This window comes from Artemia sp. Qi Xiang Cuo, chromosome 4 (genome assembly GCF_049724085.1).
Source record: "Artemia sp. Qi Xiang Cuo chromosome 4, ASM4972408v1, whole genome shotgun sequence".
Classification (NCBI taxonomy): Eukaryota; Metazoa; Arthropoda; class Branchiopoda; order Anostraca; family Artemiidae; genus Artemia; species Artemia sp. Qi Xiang Cuo.
Genome location: NC_142797.1, coordinates 65,303,319 through 65,325,763, shown reverse-complemented (window position 1 = coordinate 65,325,763; position 22,445 = coordinate 65,303,319). Strand labels below are relative to the sequence as shown.

General features: G+C 34.0%; 1 protein-coding gene across 1 annotated transcript in view; it reads right to left on the bottom strand.

The window, feature by feature from the left end:
* Positions 1 to 21,223: 21,223 nt before the first annotated feature.
* LOC148953338 (pre-mRNA splicing factor cwf19l2) overlaps positions 21,224 to 22,445 on the bottom strand; it is a 269,907-nt gene continuing 268,685 nt past the window's right edge. Inside the window, exon 15 of the mRNA XM_089087930.1 lies at positions 21,224 to 21,448. Within this exon, the coding sequence (XP_088944056.1) occupies positions 21,224 to 21,448 (225 nt within the window). The remainder of the gene's footprint in view (positions 21,449 to 22,445) is intronic.

Below are 22,445 nucleotides of genomic sequence, written 5' to 3'. Positions count from 1 at the left end.
CAGAAAGGTCTGGAAATTATGCCTTTTAGGGCTACAAATTCCCCCAGCCCTTTTGGCAAAGCCTGTAAGTTATGCCCTGAGGACGTAAAGGGTTTTTACCGAAAGTGTGGTCATATAAACTTCAAAGGGGGCTCATTGGATGGGTAATCATACACTCTAGAGCTCTTTTTAAGAGTCAAAGTGATCAGAGGGCAGCTACCTTTTCCCCCCACCACACACGTCATATTATCCCGAAATTCGTCTAATAGAAATTTTGAGATATCCATTCTATTCAAAATAGTCTAAATATCATATAAAAAGGATTTTGGGTTGAAACGAACCCCAGAGATTAGGGAAAGGGTTGTAAGTTACGTCCAGGGGGTATTAAAGGTTCTTATGGAAGGGATAGTTGTTTAAATTCAGAAGAGGCTTCAAATATAAAACGAACAGAAATTAAATAAAAAAATTTGCACAAAATAAGTTTTTTAAAAAAAAGTAAAGAACTCCATTAAACCAAAAATGAACAAAAATAGAATAAACTAATTTACCAAGCATACAACCACCACAAATCAGAATAAATAAATAAATGAAACCCAAAACAAACAAAAATTAAAATAAGACAAACTCAAAACAAGCAGAAATTAATCTGAGTAGGGTTCTAAACCCTATTCTTTCTAAAGCCAGAATATAATTTGTACTTTACTGAAAAAATTCTTTTAAATGTTTTCACTGTTATAACTTTAATAAACCAAAATCAATTCAGATTTTAAGGAATAAATATCGGCATATGTATTTTAAACTGACAATGCTCATTTTGTCAGTAAATTCATTCGAATTTTTTTCAGTAAAATACAAATTATATTCTGGATTTTAGAAAGCATAGGGTTTAGAACCCTACTCAGATTAACTTTTTTAATATAAGGTCCCCACTCTACTTTTTATATTTACCTTGCATTATTTTTCACTTGCACGGATTAATGATTTTTTAGTTATTGAACTTATTGACATCGGTATGAAATTGATGTGTAAATCTTGCATAAGTTTTTCAACCAGTGATAACTTAGTGACCAATTCTCTAGCTTTCTGAGTTTCCAATTGGGCAAAGATACAGATTAGCTCCCCTCCGATAAAAATAACTTATTTCTAACTGTAATTGTTCAGCAAATTACAGTCAATTGGTCTCTAAAGTTGCACAGATGCTGTCCAGTAGAAGCAGAATATAAACAAACTAACTTCTTACTGCATATTCCAGTTCTATTGACAGGGTCTCTGGACCCTTAACTACAGAGGGAACTAATCTTCATCTTTACTCTAATTGTTTTTAATTTATCACAAGTTCCGTCAGCTTTGTACGCCCTATTAATGTGGAAAGAACTTAAGAGTTTGATTCTCTACATCTTAAAGATGGCTCGAAATTTATTGAAAAGCAGACGATGCTTGTAAAAATGGTTGTGTTCAAATTGCGCTGTCAAAAACACCCCTTTATTACGACTGAAGATAGCCTTATCCTCCTCTTTCCAAAGAAGTTATTAAAAAAAAAAAAAAAATCTGAATCCATTTAGTTTTTACTTTCTTCGGAAATAAGTAGAAGGCTATCTTATACTCCGACGATTACCACGTGGTTTATGGTTTTCTCAGTGAGTATGAAAAAACATGAATTTTCTCACTTAAAAAAACATGAATTTTCTCACTTTTATGGATGTTTTCTTGGATGGTTATGTGTGTTGGTCAATTTATTTGATGTTTTTCATGGATGTCAACAGCAATTCATGTCTGTTTTATGGTTTTTTGTCAGTGAGAATGAAAAAACAGGAAATTTTTCAAATTTACGGATGTTAACAGAAATTTATGTCTGTTTTCTGGTTTTTGTCAGTGAGAATGGAAAAACAGGAACTTTCTAACTTTGATGGATGTTTTCTTGGATGGTTATGGGTGTTGGTCAATTTATTTGATGTTTTTCATGGATGTCAACAACAATTTATGTCTGTTTTTTGGTTTTTGTCAGTGAGAATGAAAAAACAGGAACTTCCTCATATTTAAGGACGTCAACAGCAATTTATGTCAGTTTTATGGTTTTTGTCAGTGAGAATTTGAAAAACAGGAACTTTCTCACTTTAAGAAACAAACATGGCTTCTTTGATCTTTAGGCTAACCTAACCTGAGAACTTGATTTACATAATCTGCGGGGAATTATTGATTCACGAAAGGGGAATTATGAAACATTATGGTTTCTTTGATCTTTAGGCTAACCTAACCTGAGAAATTGATTTACATAATCGGCGGGGAATTATTGATTCACGAAAGGGGAATTAAGAAACAATATGGCTTCTTTAATCTTAGGTCTGAGGGATAAAACTTCTTTAGGTCAGAGAGAAAAATTAATATTCTATTTTTAAATAGGGCTTCATTGATCTTTAGTGTCAGGAATTAGAAATGACATCACTTGTTATCTTGGAATTATGTGGGAGTCTAAAGAGATAGAAATTCTATTTTTAAATACGGCTTCACTGAGCTTTAAGTCGGAGAGATAAATTGATATTCTAACGAAACCTTAATAGTGTAGCTAGGAACATTTATGAGATGAAGAGATTAACGTAGGAAAGAGTTTCCTAGAAATTTGAAATGTGACAGCACAGAGATGCCAAAAACAAAAGGAACACGCTGAGATTACGTTTAGGGATTATTTGGGTGAAACGGACATTTGGGTAGACATTTTAGGGAATTATTTCGGCGAAACAGTTAGAGACATTTTAAAAGATGATTTTAGAAAAGGTTTTAGAAGAGGTTTTGAGTGTGGTCGTTATAGTAAACAAGTTCTATTTGAACAGTGTCGTGAGGTCCTCTACCCCAACCCCAAAGGGCCCCCCTCGCCCAACCCCCACCCCCAAGGGCGTCGATCCCCCCAAACCCAAACCCCGAAGGAAGCCCCCAGCCCCCAAAGGTCCCCCGGGCTCCCAAAGGACTCTCGGTACCCCTTCCCCCCATTTTTTTAAATAATTTTGAATTTTTTGACATGATATTTTTTAACTTTTTTACGTATCTTAAAATGACATGAAATATGCTTACGGCTCTACCAATCGTACTCTGTGCTTGTTCATAGGCACGACGCGGCTTTCCCATTGGTACTCTATGGCAAGTTATCGACACTACCTAGTTTAATGCGTGCATTAAATCAGTATTTTTTACGCAGTGGAAGGATCAACACACAATTCATATCTGTAAAAAGTGAAGATGAATTATTCGACGAAAATATGTGCACATGATAAAATCATCGTCGTGTTGAATGCTGACAAGGAGAAATGCCTCAACTATGAAACGAGTGCAAGTGGTAACACTATTGGAAATGTATGCATGCATTGTCATGACAGCGAGAAGTTAGATTCCTTTGGAGTACCCAAGAATTTCCATCATGCAAACGGTGGATATGCGAGAGTAACATTACCAGAGAAAGTAGTACTCAAAGAGAATACCAACGTAAAAATAATAGTTGATGTAGAGGGGCAACTTCTAGCTAATGGTTCTGGTAGCATGTTAGCCGTTGATAGATCTTATCGATATCTTTCCGGTGTTAGCATTCGAATGAAAGCAAAGGGAAAAAGAAGGCATGCATACAGCTGCACCAACATCATAAATCATATCTTGTCAATGTGTCAAAACTGCTATCTATGTAAAAATAATGTGACAATAGACAGTGAAATCGTAGGCAGAATAAAAAGGACATTAGCAGACAATATCATGAATGAATATAAAGATGAATTGACGGAAAGTGAAGCGCAAGGGTACTAATAATGTATAATAATGTATTTAACGTATTTTTATATTAATATTCTACATGTCATTATTTCATTAAAAATATCTTATGCATTATTTTGTTAAGTGTTCATTATTTTTAGGGTATGCTAGAACGTCAAACGTTCAGAATATCTATTAAAAGGGTCAGAGGAAAATATTCACAAGTATGGTATTACTTTTTCTATCTTCCACCGAAAAATTTAGAATTGAACTCTAAATTTCTTTATGTCTTTGTAAAATAAAGAACTTAAGTGGAAGATTTTTGTTTTCTCTGGAGAAATTAGAATTGAATTGTGTTCTTTGGTAAAATTCAGTAGAGAACTTGAACTTTTATTCACTTCGTTGAGAAAATTTTAAATTGAACTAGAACTTTTTATATTACGTGAAAATATTCACAAGTATGGTAATACTTTCTCTATCTTCCACCGAAAAATTTAGAATTAAACTTTAAATTTCTTTATGTCTTTTTGAAATATATAACTTAAGTGGAAGAGTTTTATTTTCTCTGGAGAAATTAGAATTGAATTGTGTTCTTTGGTAAAATTCAGAAGAGAACCTGAATTTTTCTTCACTTCATTGAGAAAATTTTAAATTGAACTAGAACTTTTTATGTTCCTTGAAAATATTCACAATTATGGTATTACTTTTTCTATCTTCCACCGAAAAATTTAGAATTGAACTTTAAATTTCTTTATGTCTTGGTGAAATAAAGAACTGAAGTGGAAGATTTTTATTTTCTCTGGTGAAATTAGAATTGAATTGTGTTCTTTGGTAAAATTCAGAAAAGAACTTGAATTCTTCTTCACTTCGTTGAGAAAATTTTAAATTGAACTAGAACTTTTTATCTTCCGGGAAAATATTATTATATTATTTGGAAAAATAGAAATGATCAATGACTAATTTCTTTTTCATTGAGAAAATTCAGAAAAGAACTTGAACTTTCCTTGACTTCGTTGAGAAAATTTTAAATTGAACTAGAACTTTTTATCTTCCGTGAAAATATTCACAAGTATGGTATTACTTTTTCTATCTTCCACCGAAAAATTTTGAATTAAACTTTAAATTTCTTTATGTCTTTGTGAAATAATGAGCTTAAGTGGAAGATTTTTATTTTCTCTGGAGAAATTAGAATTGAATGTGTTCTTTGGTAAAATTCAGTGGAGAACTTGAACTTTTCTTCACTTCGTTGAGAAAATTTTAAATTGAACTAGAACTTTTTATCTTCCGTGAAAATATTCACAAGTATCTTCCGTGAAAATATTCACAAGTATGGTATTACTTTTTCTATCTTCCACCGAAAAATTAGAATTGAACTTTAAATTTCTTTATGTCTTTGTGAAATAAAGAACTTCAGTGGAAGATTTTTATTTTCTCTGGAGAAATTAAAATTGAATTGTGTTCTTTTTTAAAATTCAGTAGAGAACTTGAACTTTTCTTAACTTCGTTGAGAAAATTTTAAATTGAACTAGAACTTTTTATCTTCCGTGAAAATATTCTCAAGTATGGTATTACTTTTTCTATCTTCCACTGAAAAATTTAGAATTGAACTTCAAATTTCTTTATGTCTTTGTGAAATAAAGAACTTAAGTGGAAGATTTTTATTTTTTCTCGTTAAATTAGAATTGAATTGTGTTCTTTGGTAAAATTCCGAAGAGAACTTGAACTTTTTTACCTTTTGTGAAAATTATGGAACAGTATTTAAAATTTTTCATCTCTTCGAGACAGATCTGAACTAAAGTGGAAAATTTTTAAATTATTTGGAAAAATAGAAATGATCAATAACTAATTTCTTTTTCATTGAGAAAATTCAGAAGAGAACTTGAACTTTCCTTGACTTCGTTGAGAAAATTTTAAATTGAACTAGAACTTTTTATCTTCTGTAAAAATATTCACAAGTATGGTATTACTTTTTCTATCTTCCACCGAAAAATTTAGAATTGAACCTTAAATTTCTTTATGTCTTTGTGAAATAATGAACTTAAGTGGAAGATTTTTATTTTCTCTGGAGAAATTAGAATTGAATATGTTCTTTGGTAAAATTCAGTAGAGAACTTGAACTTTTCTTCACTTCGTTGAGAAAATTTTAAATTGAACTAGAACTTTTTATATTCCGTGAAAACATTCATAAGTATGGTATTACTTTTTCTATCTTCCACCAAAAAATTTAGAATAGAACTTTAAATTTCTTTATGTCTTTGTGAAATAAAGAACAGAAGTGGAAGATTTTTGTTTTCTCTGTAGAAATTGGAATTGAATTCTGTTCTTTGGTAAAATTCAGAAGAGATCATGAACTTTTCTATCTTCTATGAAAAATTGAGTCTGCTAGTAGTATCTTTATCTCTAAAAATTCTTTTTCTTATATCTCTGACCCTTTTAATAGATATTCTGAACGTTTGACGTTCTAGTATTCTCTACTGAATTTTACCAAAGAACACAATTCAATTCTAATTTCACCAGAGAAAATCAAAATCTTCCACTTAAGTTCTTTATTTCACAAAGACATAAAGAAATTTAAAGTTCAATTCTAAATTTTTCGGTGGAAACAAGAAAAAGTAATACCAAACATGTGAATATTTTCCCGGAAGATAAAAAGTTCTAGTTCAATTTAAAATTTTCTCAACGAAGTGAAGAAAAATTCAAGTTCTCTTCTGAATTTTACCAAAGAACACAATTCAATTCTAATTTCACCAGAGAAAATAAAAATCTTCCACTAAGTGGAAGATTTTTATTTTCTCTGGAGAAATTAGAATTGAATGTGTTCTTTGGTAAAATTCAGTAGAGAACTTGAACTTTTCTTCACTTCGTTGAGAAAATTTTAAATTGAACTAGAACTTTTTATCTTCCGTGAAAATATTCACAAGTATCTTCCATGAAAATATTCACAATGATGGTATTACTTTTTCTATCTTCCACCGAAAAATTAGAATTGAACTTTAAATTTCTTTATGTCTTTGTGAAATAAAGAACTTAAGTGGAAGATTTTTATTTTCTCTGGAGAAATTAGAATTGAATTGTGTTCTTTTTTTAAAATTCAGTAGAGAACTTGAACTTTTCTTAACTTCGTTGAGAAAATTTTATATTGTACTAGAACTTTTATCTTCCGTGAAAATATTCACAAGTATGGTATTGCTTTTTCTATCTTCCACCGAAAAATTTAGAATTGAACTTTAAATTTCTTTATGTCTTTGTGAAATATAGAACTTAAGTGGAAGATTTTTGTTTTCTCTGGAGAAATTAGAATTGAATTGTGTTCTTTTTTAAAATTCAAAGGAGAACATGAGATTTTTTATCTTCTGTGAAAAATTTGGAACAATATTTTAAATTTTTCATATCTTCGAGACAGATCTGAACTAAAGTGGAAAATTTTTATATTATTTGGAAAAATAGAAATGATCAATGACTAATTTCTTTTTCATTGAGAAAATTCAGAAGAGAACTTGAACTTTCGTTGACTTCGTTGAGAAAATTTTAAATTGAACTAGAACTTTTTATCTTCCGTGAAAATATTCACAAGTATGGTATTACTTTTTCTATCTTCCACCGAAAAATTTAGAATTGAACTTTAAATTTCTTTATGTCTTTGTGAAATAATGAACTTAAGTGGAAGATTTTTATTTTCTCTGGAGAAATTAGAATTGAATGTGTTCTTTGGTAAAATTCAGTAGAGAACTTGAACTTTTCTTCACTTCGTTGAGAAAATTTTAAATTGAACTACAACTTTTTATATTCTGGGAAAATATTCACAAGTATGGTATTACTTTTTCTATCTTCCACCGAAAAATTTAGAATTGCACTTTAAATTTCTTTATGTCTTTGTGAAATAGATAATTGAAGTGGAAGATTTTTGTTTTCTCTGGAGAAATTAGAACTGAATTGTGTTCTTTGGTAAAATTCAGAAGAGATCATGAACTTATCTATCTTCTATGAAAAATTGAGCCTGCTAGTAGTATCTTTATCTCTAAAAATTCTTTTTCTTACATGTCTGACCCTTTTAATAGATATTCTGAACGTTTGACGTTCTAGCATACCCTAAAAATAATGAACACTTAACAAAATAATGCATAAGATATTTTTAATGAAATAATGACATGTAGAATATTAATATAAAAATACGTTAAATACATTATTATACATTATTAGAACCCTTGCGCTTCACTTTCCGTCAATTCATCTTTATATTCATTGATGATATTGTCTGCTAATGTCCTTTTTATTCTGCCTACGATTTCACTGTCTATTGTCACACTATTTTTACATAGATAGCAGTTTTGACACATTGACAAGATATGATTTATAATGTTGGTGCAGCTGTATGCATGCCTTCTTTTTCCCTTTGCTTTCATTCGAATGCTAACACCGGAAAGATATCGATAAGATCTATCAACGGCTAACATGCTACCAGAACCATTAGCTAGAAGTTGCCCCTCTACATCAACTATTATTTTTACGTTGGCATTCTCTTTGAGTACTACTTTCTCTGGTAATGTTACTCTCGCATATCCACCGTTTGCATGATGGAAATTCTTGGGTACTCCAAAGGAATCTAACTTTTCGCTGTCATGACAATGCATTCATACATTTCTAATAGTGTTACCACTTGCACTCGTTTCATAGTTCAGGTATTTCTCCTTGTCAGCATTCAACACGACGATGATTTTATCATGTGCACATATTTTCGTCGAATAATTCATCTTCACTTTTTACAGATATGAATTGTGTGTTGATCCTTCCAATGCGTAAAAAATACTGATTTAATGCACGTATTAAACTAGGTAGTGTCGATAACTTGCCATAGAGTACCAATGGGAAAGCCGCGTCGTGCCTATGATCAAGCACAGAGTACGATTGGTAGAGCCGTAAGCATATTTCATGTCATTTTAAGATACGTAAAAAAGTTCAAAAATATCATGTTAAAAAATTCAAAATTATTTTAAAAAATGGGGGGAAGGGGTACCGAGAGTCCTTTGGGAGCCCGGGGGACCTTTGGGGGCTGGGGGCTTCCTTCGGGGTTTGGGTTTGGGGGGATCGACGCCCTTTGGGGTTGGGGCAGGGCGATCGGGGCCCTTTGGGGTTGGGGTAGAGGACCTCACGACACTGTTCAAATAGAACTTGTTTACTATAACGACCACACTCAAAACATCTTCTAAAACCTTTTCTAAAATCATCTTTTAAAATGTATCTAACTGTTTCGCCGAAATAATTCCCAAAAATGTCTAAAACCTTTTCACCCAAATAATCCCTAAACGTAATCTCAGCGTGTTCCTTTTGTTTTTGGCATCTCTGTGCTTTCACATTTCAAATTTCTAGGAAACCCTATCCTACGTTAATCTCTTCATCTCATAAATGTTCCTAGCTACACTATTAAGGTTTCGTTAGAATATCAATTTATCTCTCCGACTTAAAGCTCAGTGAAGCCGTATTCAAAAATAGAATTTCTATCTCTTTAGACTCCCACATAATTCCAAGATAACAAGTGATGTCATTTCTAATTCATGACACTAAAGATCAATGAAGCCCTATTTAAAAATAAAATATTAATTTTTCTCTCTGACCTAAAGAACGTTTATCCCTCAGACCTAAGATTAAAGAAGCCATAATGTTTCTTAATTCCCCTTTCGTGAATCAATAATTCCCCGCCGATTATGTAAATCAATTTCTCAGGTTAGGTTAGCCTAAAGATCATCGAAACCATAATGTTTCTTAATTCCCCTTTCGTGAATCAATAATTCCCCGCAGATTATGTAAATCAAGTTCTCAGGTTAGGTTAGCCTAAAGATCAAAGAAGCCATGTTTGTTTCTTAAAGTGAGAAAGTTCCTGTTTTTCAAATTCTCACTGTCAAAAACCATGAAACAGACATAAATTGCTGTTGACATCCATCAAAGTGAGAAAGTTCCTGTTTTTTCATTCTCACTGACAAAAACCATAAAACAGACATAAATTGCTGTTGACATCCATGAAAAACATCAAATAAATTGACCAACACCCATAATCGTCCAAGAAAACATCCATCAAAGTGAGAAAGTTCCTGTTTTTTCCATTCTCACTGACAAAAACCATAAAATAGACATAAATTGCTGTTGACATCCATAAATGTGAAAAAGTTCCTGTTTTTTCATTCTCACTGACAAAAACCATAAAACAGACATGAATTGATGTTGACATCCATGAAAAACATCAAATAAATTGACCAACATACATAACCGTCCAAGAAAACATCCATCAAAGTGAGAAAATTCATGTTTTTTTAAGTGAGAAAATTCCTGTTTTTTTATTCTCACTGAGAAAACCATAAACCACGGTGTAATCGTCGGAGTATAAGATAGCCTTCTACTGAAATATGCTTTAAATCTCTAATAGGATTTAACTAAACGTTTCTATTGGCTAAACCAATATCTTGTCCACGATTGGTCGATACAAAACTTTCAAACAGTTCGCGGTAACGAACTGTAAGTAAGGAGCGACCCGGCTCAATGGTAACCGAAACTCTAAAAAACGGAATTTTGGTATCAATAGATACATCAAAAGAATCAGATTTTAACGCTGATTTCAAATATATAAGTTTCATCAAGTTTAATCTTACCCATCAAGTTAAGCGCCTGAGAAAATTTGCTTAATTTTCGAAAAAAGGGGGAAAGACCCCCTAAAAGTTACAGAACCTTAATGAAAATCACACAATCATATTCAGCATATCAGAGAAACCTACTGAAGAGGTTTCAAGCTCCTACCTATAAAAATGTGGAATTTTGTATTTTTTGCCAGAAAAAAGATCACGGGTGCGTGTTTATTTGTTTGTTTGTTTGCTTTTTTTCTTTTCCCCAGGGGTAATCGTATTGACCCAGTGGTCCTAGAATATCGTAGGAGGGCTCATTGGAACGGAAAATAAAAGTTCTAGTGTCCTTTTTAAGTGACCAAAAAAATGGAGGGCAACTAGGCCCCTCCCACGCTCATTTTTTTCTCAAAGTCACCCAATTAAAATTTTGAGATAGCCATTTTGTTCAGCATTGTCGAAAATCTAATAAATATGTCTTTTACGATGACTTAATCCCCCACAGTTCCCAGGGGAAGGGCTGCAAGTTATAAACTTTGCCCATTGCTTACATATTGTATTGGTTATTGGGAAGTATACAGGCATTTTCAGGAAGAATTTTTTTCTGGTGGGGGGGGATGGAGGAGGGGGTTACTCGGGAGAACCTTTCCGTGGAGGATGTCTCTTTGGGGTAAGGGACATTTCTATGAAGGGGGCGCCGGATTTCCAAGCATTATTTAAAAAACGATCAGAAATTAAATAAAAAAAAACAAGTTTTTTAATCTGAAAGTAAGAAGCAACATTAGAACTTAAAACGAACAGAAATTATTACGTATATGAGGGGGTTCTCCCCCAAGTCAATACTTCGCTCTTTACGCTACAGTTTTTTTTTTTAGTTCTTTAAAAAGAGCTATCTATTATAATTAAAGGGCCTTTGTGATTCAGGGGTTTGTGAATTATTTTTTTTTTTAACTTTTAACAAAAAGAGCGTGGTATTGACTAAGGGGAGAACCCCATCATATACGTAATAACATATACGTAATAAAAAAAACAATAAAAAACAAAAAAACAAGCGATACGGCTCAATAGTAATCGAAACTTTAAAAACGGAACTTTGATGTCAATAAATGTATCAAAAGAATGGGCTTATAATGCTGATTCTAAATATATGAATTTTATTCAGTTTAGTATTACTCATCAAAGGCTATGAGCCTGAGAAAATTTACCGGATTTTTTAAAGAGGGGGAAACATCCCCTAAAAGTGAAAGAATTTTAATGAAAATCAGACCGTCAGATTCAGCGTATCAGAAAACCCTATAACATAGGTTTCAAGCTCATAATTGCAAAAATCTTCAACTTTGTATTTTTGCCAGAAGAAAAATATACGAATATAGAAGTTTGTTACGTAAGTTAATTTGTAAATTACGTCAGAACCAAATTTAGAGACAGCCATTTAGCAAAAGAAAAGTAAAATTTTTATGCAAATTTTCTTTACTTATTCAATGACTGTGAGCCAAAATCAAAGCTGCATTAACTAAAAAACGATCAGAAATTAAATAAAAAAACAACAAGTTTTTTAAACTGAAAGTAAGTAGCGACATTAAAACTTAAAACAAACAGAAATTATTCCGTATATGAAAGGGGCTGTCCCCTCCTCAACGCCTCCCTCTTTACGCTCTGTGTCACAACTTTATTTTTTGAAACAATAAAAAACTTTAGCGTAAAGAGCGAGGCGTTGAGGAGGGGACAGCCCCTTTCATATACGGAATAATTTCTGTTCGTTTTAAGTTTTACTGTCGCTCCTTAGTTTCAGTTTAAAAAACTTGTTTATTTTTTTATTTAATTAGACAAAGAGATTGGTATACAATTAGGAAAAACAGTGCAACAATACCAGAGGCTTCGCTTTAGCCAAAAGTTTTTTTTTCTGATTTGCACAAAATTTATATTCTTTAGTTCTTGGTCACTGTAGACTGTAGCGTCTTCTTTTTCCAAACATGAAACACATTCGATACTCCGCGTACTAACCCTGGGAATACACGTAAGAACCTTAGTTTAGTTGCTAGTGGTCGGACAAAAAAAAAATTTGTTTTTTCAATAGGTTTCCCGTGATGTGCACATCGGTATCGGGTGTGCGCGAAGGCGGAGTAAGAATTTTGTGTGGTTTTAAATTTTTCACATTTTTTTAACGGAGAGTATAGCCTTTGTTAATACTGTATATCCTCTCTACTGTGGTTCTTGGTCCAAGGAGACAGGAAGGTAGGCATATTGACAAAAAAATTATTAGCTTCCCTCAAAACGAGACCCCCTTGCCACTTAGTATGGAAAGAGTGGTTGTAGAAACTTGAGAGCGGGCTCCTTCAAATGGAAATTGAAAGCTCTGCTGTCCTTTTCGAGTTCCGCAAATAATTGTAGGGTAAGCAGCATCCCTCTAATGCCCTTTTATGCAACTGGAACCCTCCATATCCTCCATGATATTGCATGAAAATTTTGAGAAGGTCATTTTGTTCAAAACCGAAAGGTCTAATAAGTAATCTTTTGGTGTTGACATCACCACCACAGTCTCGAAGACGATATATCTTTATTATGTAAACAACCCATTTTTCCCAGATAAGCTTTAGTGGAAAAGATGACAATGTTTGGTCCGATCAGCTAGGAGCACTTTACATCATTTGATTAGTCAAGATCCCCAGCCCCAGCGTTTCCCAGCAGTACACTCTGGACATGATGACGTGTACCTGAGTAGATAAAAAGACGCTATATGCATCCTAGTATTACTCGTAATTACTCAGGAATGACTTGCGGAATTGAGTGGAAATTTTCAGAAAATGTTGGAGGGAAGGGTCAAGTCTGTTTCAAATTTTGACTTTAAGCAAAGAAATGAGGTAGATTCAAAAAAACACTATACGTATCCAGCTCATCGAAATAACATAGTTTGCAATATATCGATATATCGGAGACATCTTGGGGGACAAAGTTGAAACTTTTGGGTACTGGGAAGGAAGATTTATTGTGGGGCAAGGGGTCTTCAATTTTCGTGTAGGGAGAGAAGGGAGAGGGTAAAAGGGGCTAAACAACTTGGGTGTCCAATCAACCAAGATGTTTTGCACTATAATCTGCTTCGAAACTTACAATCTATGCACAGTAAAGTAGAGCATTTAATCAAAAGACACTTGTTTTGCTGTGTATAATCAAAATAATGTATGTCGGTAAGGCTTGAGGTATCAAATCAAAACTTTCAGGGATCCTCTACGCAATGAGAGGGGGCAATATGACTTGGGGGAGAGTGTAAAACAAATCCAAAATAAACTAGGTGCACCCAGGTATCAAAGTACCGTACGTGCAATACCTTTGGAACGGCTTGAGGGGTTAGAGTTAAAACTTTCGGCCGTTGTAGGGGAATGAGAGGACAGGGTAAGGAAAGACGAGTTATCTAACTTGTGTTTAGGAAGGAGGAGAGGTTAAGCAAATTTTTTCTTTAATCCACAAAACCTTTTGCACTTTAAGTTCCTACTAAGGCTCTCTATTATTTCATCATTTACAGCTCTTGCCCCAGGGACTGTGGTAGTTAAGCCAATTGCGGAAGCGTATTTTTTTTTGGGGGGGGGGGGATTTCGACTATTTTCAGCACAATGTCTATCTCAAAATTTTGACTGAGTGTATTGGGGCCAAAGGGGGGGGGTGTGTGTCAAGAAAGAGCATGGGGGGCTGGTTACCTTCCAATAACTCGATCCTTACAAAGGGCACTAGGAATTTAAATTTTTCAATTGAGTGAGCCCCCTCGAAAGATTTCATGATCAACCATTCCATACAAAGTGGAGGGATGAAAAAAATACATGACAGGCGCATGGCCTTTACTTAGGCCGGGCGCACTGCATCTGATAGTGGTTTGAGATCGACTTCTCAAGTTCTTGCTTAATTTTCAGTATATTATTATTCTGGATAATATATACATTAAAAAGCATTTAAAAACATCACCTTATTAATAAGATGGATGTAATGATCCACTTAAAAAAAGTTAATATAATATATGAGACTATAAAAAATAGTCCCATAAATAGCAAAAGTCTCTAGCCAAATATCCATTTCATAGGACCTTTACAGTTTTTTGGCAAACTCGCTGAGCCAGTCTTTTTGACATTTGGCCCTTTAAATGACTTCTTCGTGTTTTTTTACGAGGTCCCACAAAATCTTATAAAAATGTCATCCTAATTTGTTTTCTTCTTTTAGATGACTATTGACTTTGATAGAAACACGAAATAAAGAGAAAATAGGGCTAGATGGAAAGTGTTATTTATGTGCTACCACTTGAAAAGGGTCAGCGTACTCATGAAAACTGAATAAGATTATCTTCTTCCGCAAAATAAAGATAAAACCAAATTTACAATACATTTGGTCAGAGTTTTCTTTAAAAGCGTAACAAGAATCGCATTTACGAAGCAATTTTAACATGTGGAAATACAGGGAATTTAGGTCTCAACTTGTATCACGATATTCTAAGTAGTACCAAAAACTTAGATTTGACGGAGGAGTCGAAGGTGATGAATAGGACTGCAAATTCTGTCGAGAGAAGGAAGGGAGAATGCGGCCTGAAAATGGGCCAGAAAATATTTGGCTCTAATCCGTTTAAAAGTTCGATTCCCAAGTCCATTGTCCGTGGGAACCCTGACAAAAAAAAAATTAGTTTGTCCTGGGGCCCAAACAAACTAATTTTATTATTATTATTTTTCTTCACAAATAACTTGAAATCTACATCCCAGGCCCAAGCCCCGTGGACAAAAGAACTTCTGAAAAAACTTACTGGTTGAAGCACCCCCCCCCCTATAAAACCAAAAAAAATCTCTAAAATGGATAAAATGACTTGTTTTTTGACTGGCTTGGTGATTATTTCTGCAGATCCTTTGGACAATGGGACTTCAACACATAAAAAATTGAATATGTGTTCGCTTGGGGCACAGAAATGGACTAAAACCTATTTTACAGACATCTTCAGACTTGTATCTGTATATCCCTGGGTGAAGGGAGCCTGAGTGCATATAACAAAGCCTGAAAAAAAAACAGTTCACCTAAAAATAAACCAAAAACGTTTTCATTCGGTTGACAAGGACATTCGATTATTTTCAATCTGTCCAGACAAAAAAGCGTCATAGGGCTTTGAATATGACCAAATGTTTTTGATCACCCCAAGGCAAAAGACTAAGACACCCTTGACGCACAAAACCCCAGTCGACATGAAAATTACACCGATAATTTCCTGGACCATGTAGAGCCCACTGTAGAAAAAACTTTGACTGTATGGATTCATGACACCGTGAAACTAATGGTGGCCGGCGTTTACCCCCCCCCCCCTGCCGAAAATACCCCAAACAGAACATTTTCCCTAAAAAAATACCCCCTCCACCAGAAATACATCCCTGCGGAAAATACCCCTCCAGAAACACCACCCTGGGAAAATTTTCCCTCGGAAAATACTCCTCTCTCCCACGGATGATTGGTCTCCAATAGCTTCGACTTTTAGAAAAAGCACTTGAATTTTCAACTTCTAATCTAATGAGCATCCTCCGAAGTTTCTGCAATAATGAGACGGAGGTATGGATGAGGAAAGGGCAGTCCCCCTCCTATACGAAATAAATTCTGCTCATTTTGGGGTTTGATATTACTCTTTACTTTCATAATAACGGCGTAGACCGGAAATGTTCCCAGAAATCAAAAGGGAGTAGATGTCAATTTTACACTTTGATACATTTTTTAAAGTTTTTTGTACCAAACCCCCTGAACAACCTCCCCCAGCAAAATCCTGGATACGGCCCCGGGGATCATGCATCCATTTCTAACTCAACACTCCCCTCGTCTCTCCCTTAGAAATAATTCTGTATTTATCTGATGCCTCAATGAGGACTGGGATGTTTTAGCATTAAAATGCACCCTTTGAGGTATCCTCCTCCCTACCTAACTATAAAACAATCAGAAAACCCAATTGCAGAAGTTTAAGTGCCTTTTTAAGTTTTGTAATTTGTCCATTGCTATCACATATTTTCTACCGTTAGGAAAAATGTGGGTATTTTTCACTTGGGAGTTTTCTGCAGGGGGGGGGGATTATCTTGGGGAATTTTCAGTGAGGAGCAAATTTTTGGGAATAATTTCCTTTCAGCGAGGATGTATTTTCTGTTGAATATTTTCTGCGAGGGGTATTTTTTGGTGGATATTTTCCGAGAGAGGTATTCTCCGAGGGGGATATTTCCGAGAGGGTATTTTCTGCGGGGAGTATTCTCCCGGGGGGCAGGGGGTAAACGCTTAGAGCCCCCTGAAAAAGGCCTGAAAAATATTTGCGACATCTTTGATCGAAGTAAAAACTTGGGCCATTTAGAGAGAGCTATATAGTCCCCAAAGAAGACAGGCATTTAAGAAACAGGTTATACAGATTTGTGAATCTGAAATCTAGGCCAAAAGTTTTTTCTCTAATTTTCTTGAACTTACAAGGCATTTATACTGAAGCAAAAGAAGTCCCCTTGGTGTAGTCAATAAACACAAAACGTTTAGAGAAAAAATTGCTGTAACAGTTCATGATGCAAGAATATACGGAAAAGTTTTCCCCTCGAATGGCTTGAATCTTACAAGGTATACAAACAGAGACAATGGAAACCTCAATAAAGATACAAATAGATAGATATTTATTCACATATAATCAACAAAGATGATACTTAATAAACAGTGAGAGCACATAAAATATCATATACCCTCCGAATGGCTCTTTGGCCAGAAGTACAGGGAGAAAAAAATTGGCTGTTTAAATTCGTGGTGGTTGAAGTAGGTTCCCAATTTATTTTGTTTCCGGTTGGCTTGCAACTTACTGGGCATGTAAATTAGCCAACACGGATTTAATAGAAAAAACAATTTGTAACGCAAAATGGGCCGATAATATTTTTCTACAGTTGGAATGAAACTCCCAGCGTATGTAGACTGGATTAAGATGCCATGCATGAGCAAATCAAATTTACAAATACAAATTTGGTTTCGTGACACAAACATCCGATTTTTATTTCGAGGAACGGCTTGAAACTTAGCGTGGAGTTAGACAGGGCAAGAGGCACCTCAATGAAGACAAATGTTTTGGAAACAAATTCGTTAGAACTGATTCGTAACATCGTCCGGGATGTTACTTTGAAGACAACAAAATAGAAATATTTCTTTATATGTGACACAAAATGGGCCAAAAACATTTTTCTCCAGTTGGCATGAAACTTCCAGCGTATTTAGCTTGGATTAAGATGCCATATAATATATATATATATATATATATATATATATATATATATATATATATATATATATATATATATATGGGCATATCAAATTTTGACAGACAAATTTGGTTTCATGACACAAAAATTTGATTTTTATTTCGAGGATCAGCTGGAAACTTAACGGGGAGTTAGACAGGGCCAGAGCTCAATGAAGATACACGTTTTGGAAACAAATTCGTTAGAATTGATTCGTAATGTCACCCGGGATGTCAAATATTTTTTTTATATGCGACACAAAATCGGCCAAAAATATTTTTCTCCAGTTGGCATGAAACTTCCAGCGTACGTAGACTGGATTAAGATGCCATGCATGAGCAGATCATATTTTAAAATACAAATTTGATTTCGTCACGCAAAAATTCGAGTTTTATTCCGAGGATCGGCTGAAAACTTAACGGGGAGTTAGACAGGGCCAGAGGCACCTCATTGAAGACAAACTTTTTTAAAGCAAATTTTTAGAATTGATTCGTAACGTCATCCTGGATGTTCTTTTGAAGACAACAAAACAGAATTTTTTTTATAAATGATCAAAATATGCACATCTTTAAACATATTAACAGTTACAATATAACAGAACGTGAAAACAGTCTTTAAATAAAATGATAACTTAAAATACGTCTATATTTTACGTCAATAATTAAGAATGTGAGCAGGATTTCACAACTTTCCAATATACATGATTGAAAATCTCCATCCCCATTTGCCATAAAAAGATCCACTACAGCTCCCCCTTATCCCATAGCTGGTGTGCAATAATACAATACTATAAAACCATGAGTAATGCTTTATATATGTTTATATAATAGCCCTTCATTTTGTACAGACTGTGCGCATGTTTAGGGCCATGTGCACATAAGAGCACGAAAGCTCCGTACAAGAGTTCTTAGATATACTGAATATAAACTTTGTAACTTTAATCGAGATCAGACCCCTTTTATGGGTTATTTCCCCCTTTTTCTTAAATTACGCAACTTTTCTCAAGCTCGTGACTGGTTATGGGTGAAACTAAAGTTATTGAATTTTAGTTAATTGGAATCACTGCAGAAAAGAGCTTTTGAAATATATTTTGTTAACAAAACTTCATATTTCCAGGGCTGCAGTTACCCTTGGTACGTGATAGCGTTGAATTAGTAGCGAAAATCCTACTTCTGTCTGCGCTAATTTTATTTTTTTTTTTAGTTTGACTTGATTACCCATTTTAGTATCTGTTCATTCTAGGATCCATTTATTCATTGATAGTCTTTAGTTTGAACTATTACATAACTTTATTTCTACGTGACTTAGGTTTAATGTGGCTCACTGCTTTGCTTGGAAAAACATCTTTTTGAAAAACTTTTCTAAAATTGATAGTGAAAGCACTGTTAATTTGAATTAATTAATTGTCTAATAACACAACTAATTTGACCAATTGAACATTTTTGATTGATGATAATAACTAATGTGATTACATTTTACAATAGTTTACTCAAAAGACAAATTATTACGTAGTAACATAAACAAGCAACATTTTTTACATTTACTAAGTGAATTCAAACTCCAGTGATACTGAAATGTTGCAGCCATTTCATTTACTATAAGGGAAGCAAAATTATAGATAGAATAGCACGAGCTGCCTTACCTAAACTAACTACCAGGCAAATATCCAAGAGCAGGGGCGTAGCCCCATCATTTTAATTTGGGAGGGGCAAGAGGGGTCTCCATCCGGAGAGTCAAGGGGCATGGGCTATATAATAATTTCTTCTCCAAATTATTGGCAGGGGGGCAACTGTCCCCTCCCCCCGAAACGACGCCCCTGTAGAAGAGGATAATCATTATCATTGCTCACCAGGAAGCAGCCAACCCGCGAAAAGCAAGTACGAAGCATAACCTTGATCTTCAGACAGATTGTCAGTAAAAAAAAAAAAAAGATTTTGGCTTAGTTCAGAAAAAACAATACAGAAAATAAATGAGCTTTTTGAGTTCTCTAAAAAAATGGTAATAATAAATAAGTAACTACTCGAAAGCTTGTTTTAAAATATCGCCTTAGTTTTTTATTCTGCCGTAAAATATAGTCTAAAATTCTACTACCAAATTGTATAAAAAAAATATAATTTTTAGTTATATATATTTTTTTGAATATATATAGAAATAGCTATTCCCATTTTGAATGGTTGTGAATACATGAATAATAGATTCAAATGAAGGATACCTTTCAAAAATTCTATCACCATCTTATCTGTCGTTGTCTCTTAATTTTATTGACTCTACTATTGACGAACAAATTTGCCAAAAGTATCAGTTTAGCTTCATTTTATTACTACCAAATCGTTTATAATAGCGAGCCAGTAAGTAATTAGTAGCCTTAGTCAACAGAATCTCTAAAACTGGAGTTTGATGGAAAAACAAAATAATAAGAATGTACTCTTAATGCTGATTCCAGATACTTAAGATTTGTCAAAATGTTTACTTGTCAAAATTTATTGGCATAGGAAAGCTTACATTAATTTGGAAAAGAGAGGGGGTACCCTTCTTAAAAAGGATTTAGGGGTAAACATGGCCGACATTACACCATCCGATTTAACATTTCTGGGGAATCTAAAGCGAAGGTTTCAAGCCTCTACGTGCAAAAATAAACTCTTTTACTGAGAAGGATGGTTATAATAATAGATACGTGCTTTTCGCACTAGTAAAGAACCTGTGACTCTGCAAAGAACGATATTCAGTTTCTTATTTTTAAACATGATTAACATACCACTAAAACAAATTAATCCTTATATAAAAGGGGATAGAATTGTAGGCATGTTTAGATGAGATGTTTTAAAAAAGGGTAAGAGACAGCAAGTTTAAAGTTCGCTCCTTTGGTTGTACCTTCGGCGGGGATGTTCATTCGAAGGGAAATTTACACTTCTCAGCAAACGATGATTTCAGCCATTGTATGGCATCAAATAAAGAGTTTTAGCCCAGTTGAGGACAAAATAACATTGAACACAAATTATGTGATAGCCAAAGGGTTAAAAACTATCAGTATGGAAGGAGACTTTACGACTTAGCCCCCCTTTATTTAAAATAATAAATCCGGACTAAGAATGCGATGTGACAAGATTATATTCTTATTCTCACCTGTAGAAATGGAAGAAATCGAAGCATCTTCCATGAGCAAGAGTTCTCCAAGAGGCATCCATAGAATGCTTACAGCCCCATTCCAAAAACATCCCCCAAAAATCTTTCATAAAATTTGTACTTTTTACGGGATGATCATCATTATTGTCGACTATCGATGTGGGCTATTGACCACTTTTTAAAAGTGGGCTTGAGGATAAAGAGCAGAGTTTTGAGTTGGCCGGGAGCTCTCTTCAAATTAAATAGCCCTTTATATTATATTAGACACAGATAAAAATTAAATAAAAAAAATCTTTTACATGTAAAAGTAAAGGAGCAGACATTAAAACTTAAACGAACATAAACAATCCTACATATGAGAGAGGCTGTCACCCCCTTCAATTCTACACTCTTTACGCTGAAGATTCAACAAATTATACACATTATGCCTGCTGTTAGTATAGCATAGTTTCAACTTTAATGTAAAGAAATAGAGCATGATATAAAATAATAAATAAATTGAGAAATAGAGAAATAGAGGATAATTTAAAGAGAATTAGAGCAAAATGTAAGAAGTAATTTCTGTACCTGTGCAAAATTTTTCGGAAATTCTCTTTCCTCTTCAATGACATGTGCAAAGCCGGATTCATTGCCAAAGTCACAAGAAAAATATGGGAGTGCTTTAGGTACAGCCCGTCTGACATCTCTTCCCCGCAATTCGATTAATTTTTTATTTTGAGTCCATTCACCTTCTGATTCCAAGATTGCTTTCTAAAAGCAGATTACTCATTACAAAAAAGAAAAGGTTAACCGGTCAGAGCAGCCAAAGTTACAAAAGTAATCTAATTAGACCACAGATAGAAAAAGGTTAAAGGTAAGGTCAAAGATTTCAATAAATTGGAGTTCAATATAGAAAAAAAAGTGGCGGTTAAAATATCCTTTGTAGATGGGATAATTAGTAGGCTAGTTAATATAAGCTGGAGGAAAACTGGACTTACTCTTGGTCACAAACCTATGATTTTTCTAACATACTAATAATAGCTCTTCACAGCTGGTAGTCAACAGCACTGAGTAAAGGAAGATCGTAACTCTTAGGAAAATTGGGCCAAAAAACTACAATAGGAAGATAATAAATATTCCAAAAAAAATAGTCAACCGGCATAAATGCGAGCGTGAAAGAGAGACGACACAGACAAAACTAGAGACAGAGGAAGAGCGAGGAGCGAGAGAGAGAGAGAGAGGGAGAGGGAGGTCCCGTTCAAACCTTTTTCAGAATATCCCTGTATCACGATTTTGAGAGGGAGTTATTTTAATCGTTTTGCAATGGCAATTTGTTGAAAGATTTTTGGAATTATTCAGTTTTGTCACACGAAATGTTGATTCCAAACTGTGACGATAGAGGATTTATTATGTTAGCTGACACATATTTGTTCTTACAAAAAAGCTTCAAAAGTAATGAAACCACGTCCTCTAAGCGATGGATACGTCTTCATCTTTGCATGTGAAAGTCATTTGATTTTATTATCTAGGAAAGTAAAGACAACGAACAAAACTTCTCTAAATTGAGCACTGAGAAGTAGTAGCATTTATGTTGGCTTATTTCTAAATGTAAATCCTGTAAATTTAGTTCATTTTAAAAGGGGTTTGATATTAGGATTTGAAATAAACTTTGAGAATAATGGTTCCGCACCACGAACTGGCTGAAACTAACTCAACTTGAAACCAAGTGTCAATAGGGGTATCAAGGGTCATAACGATTCCTTCCCCT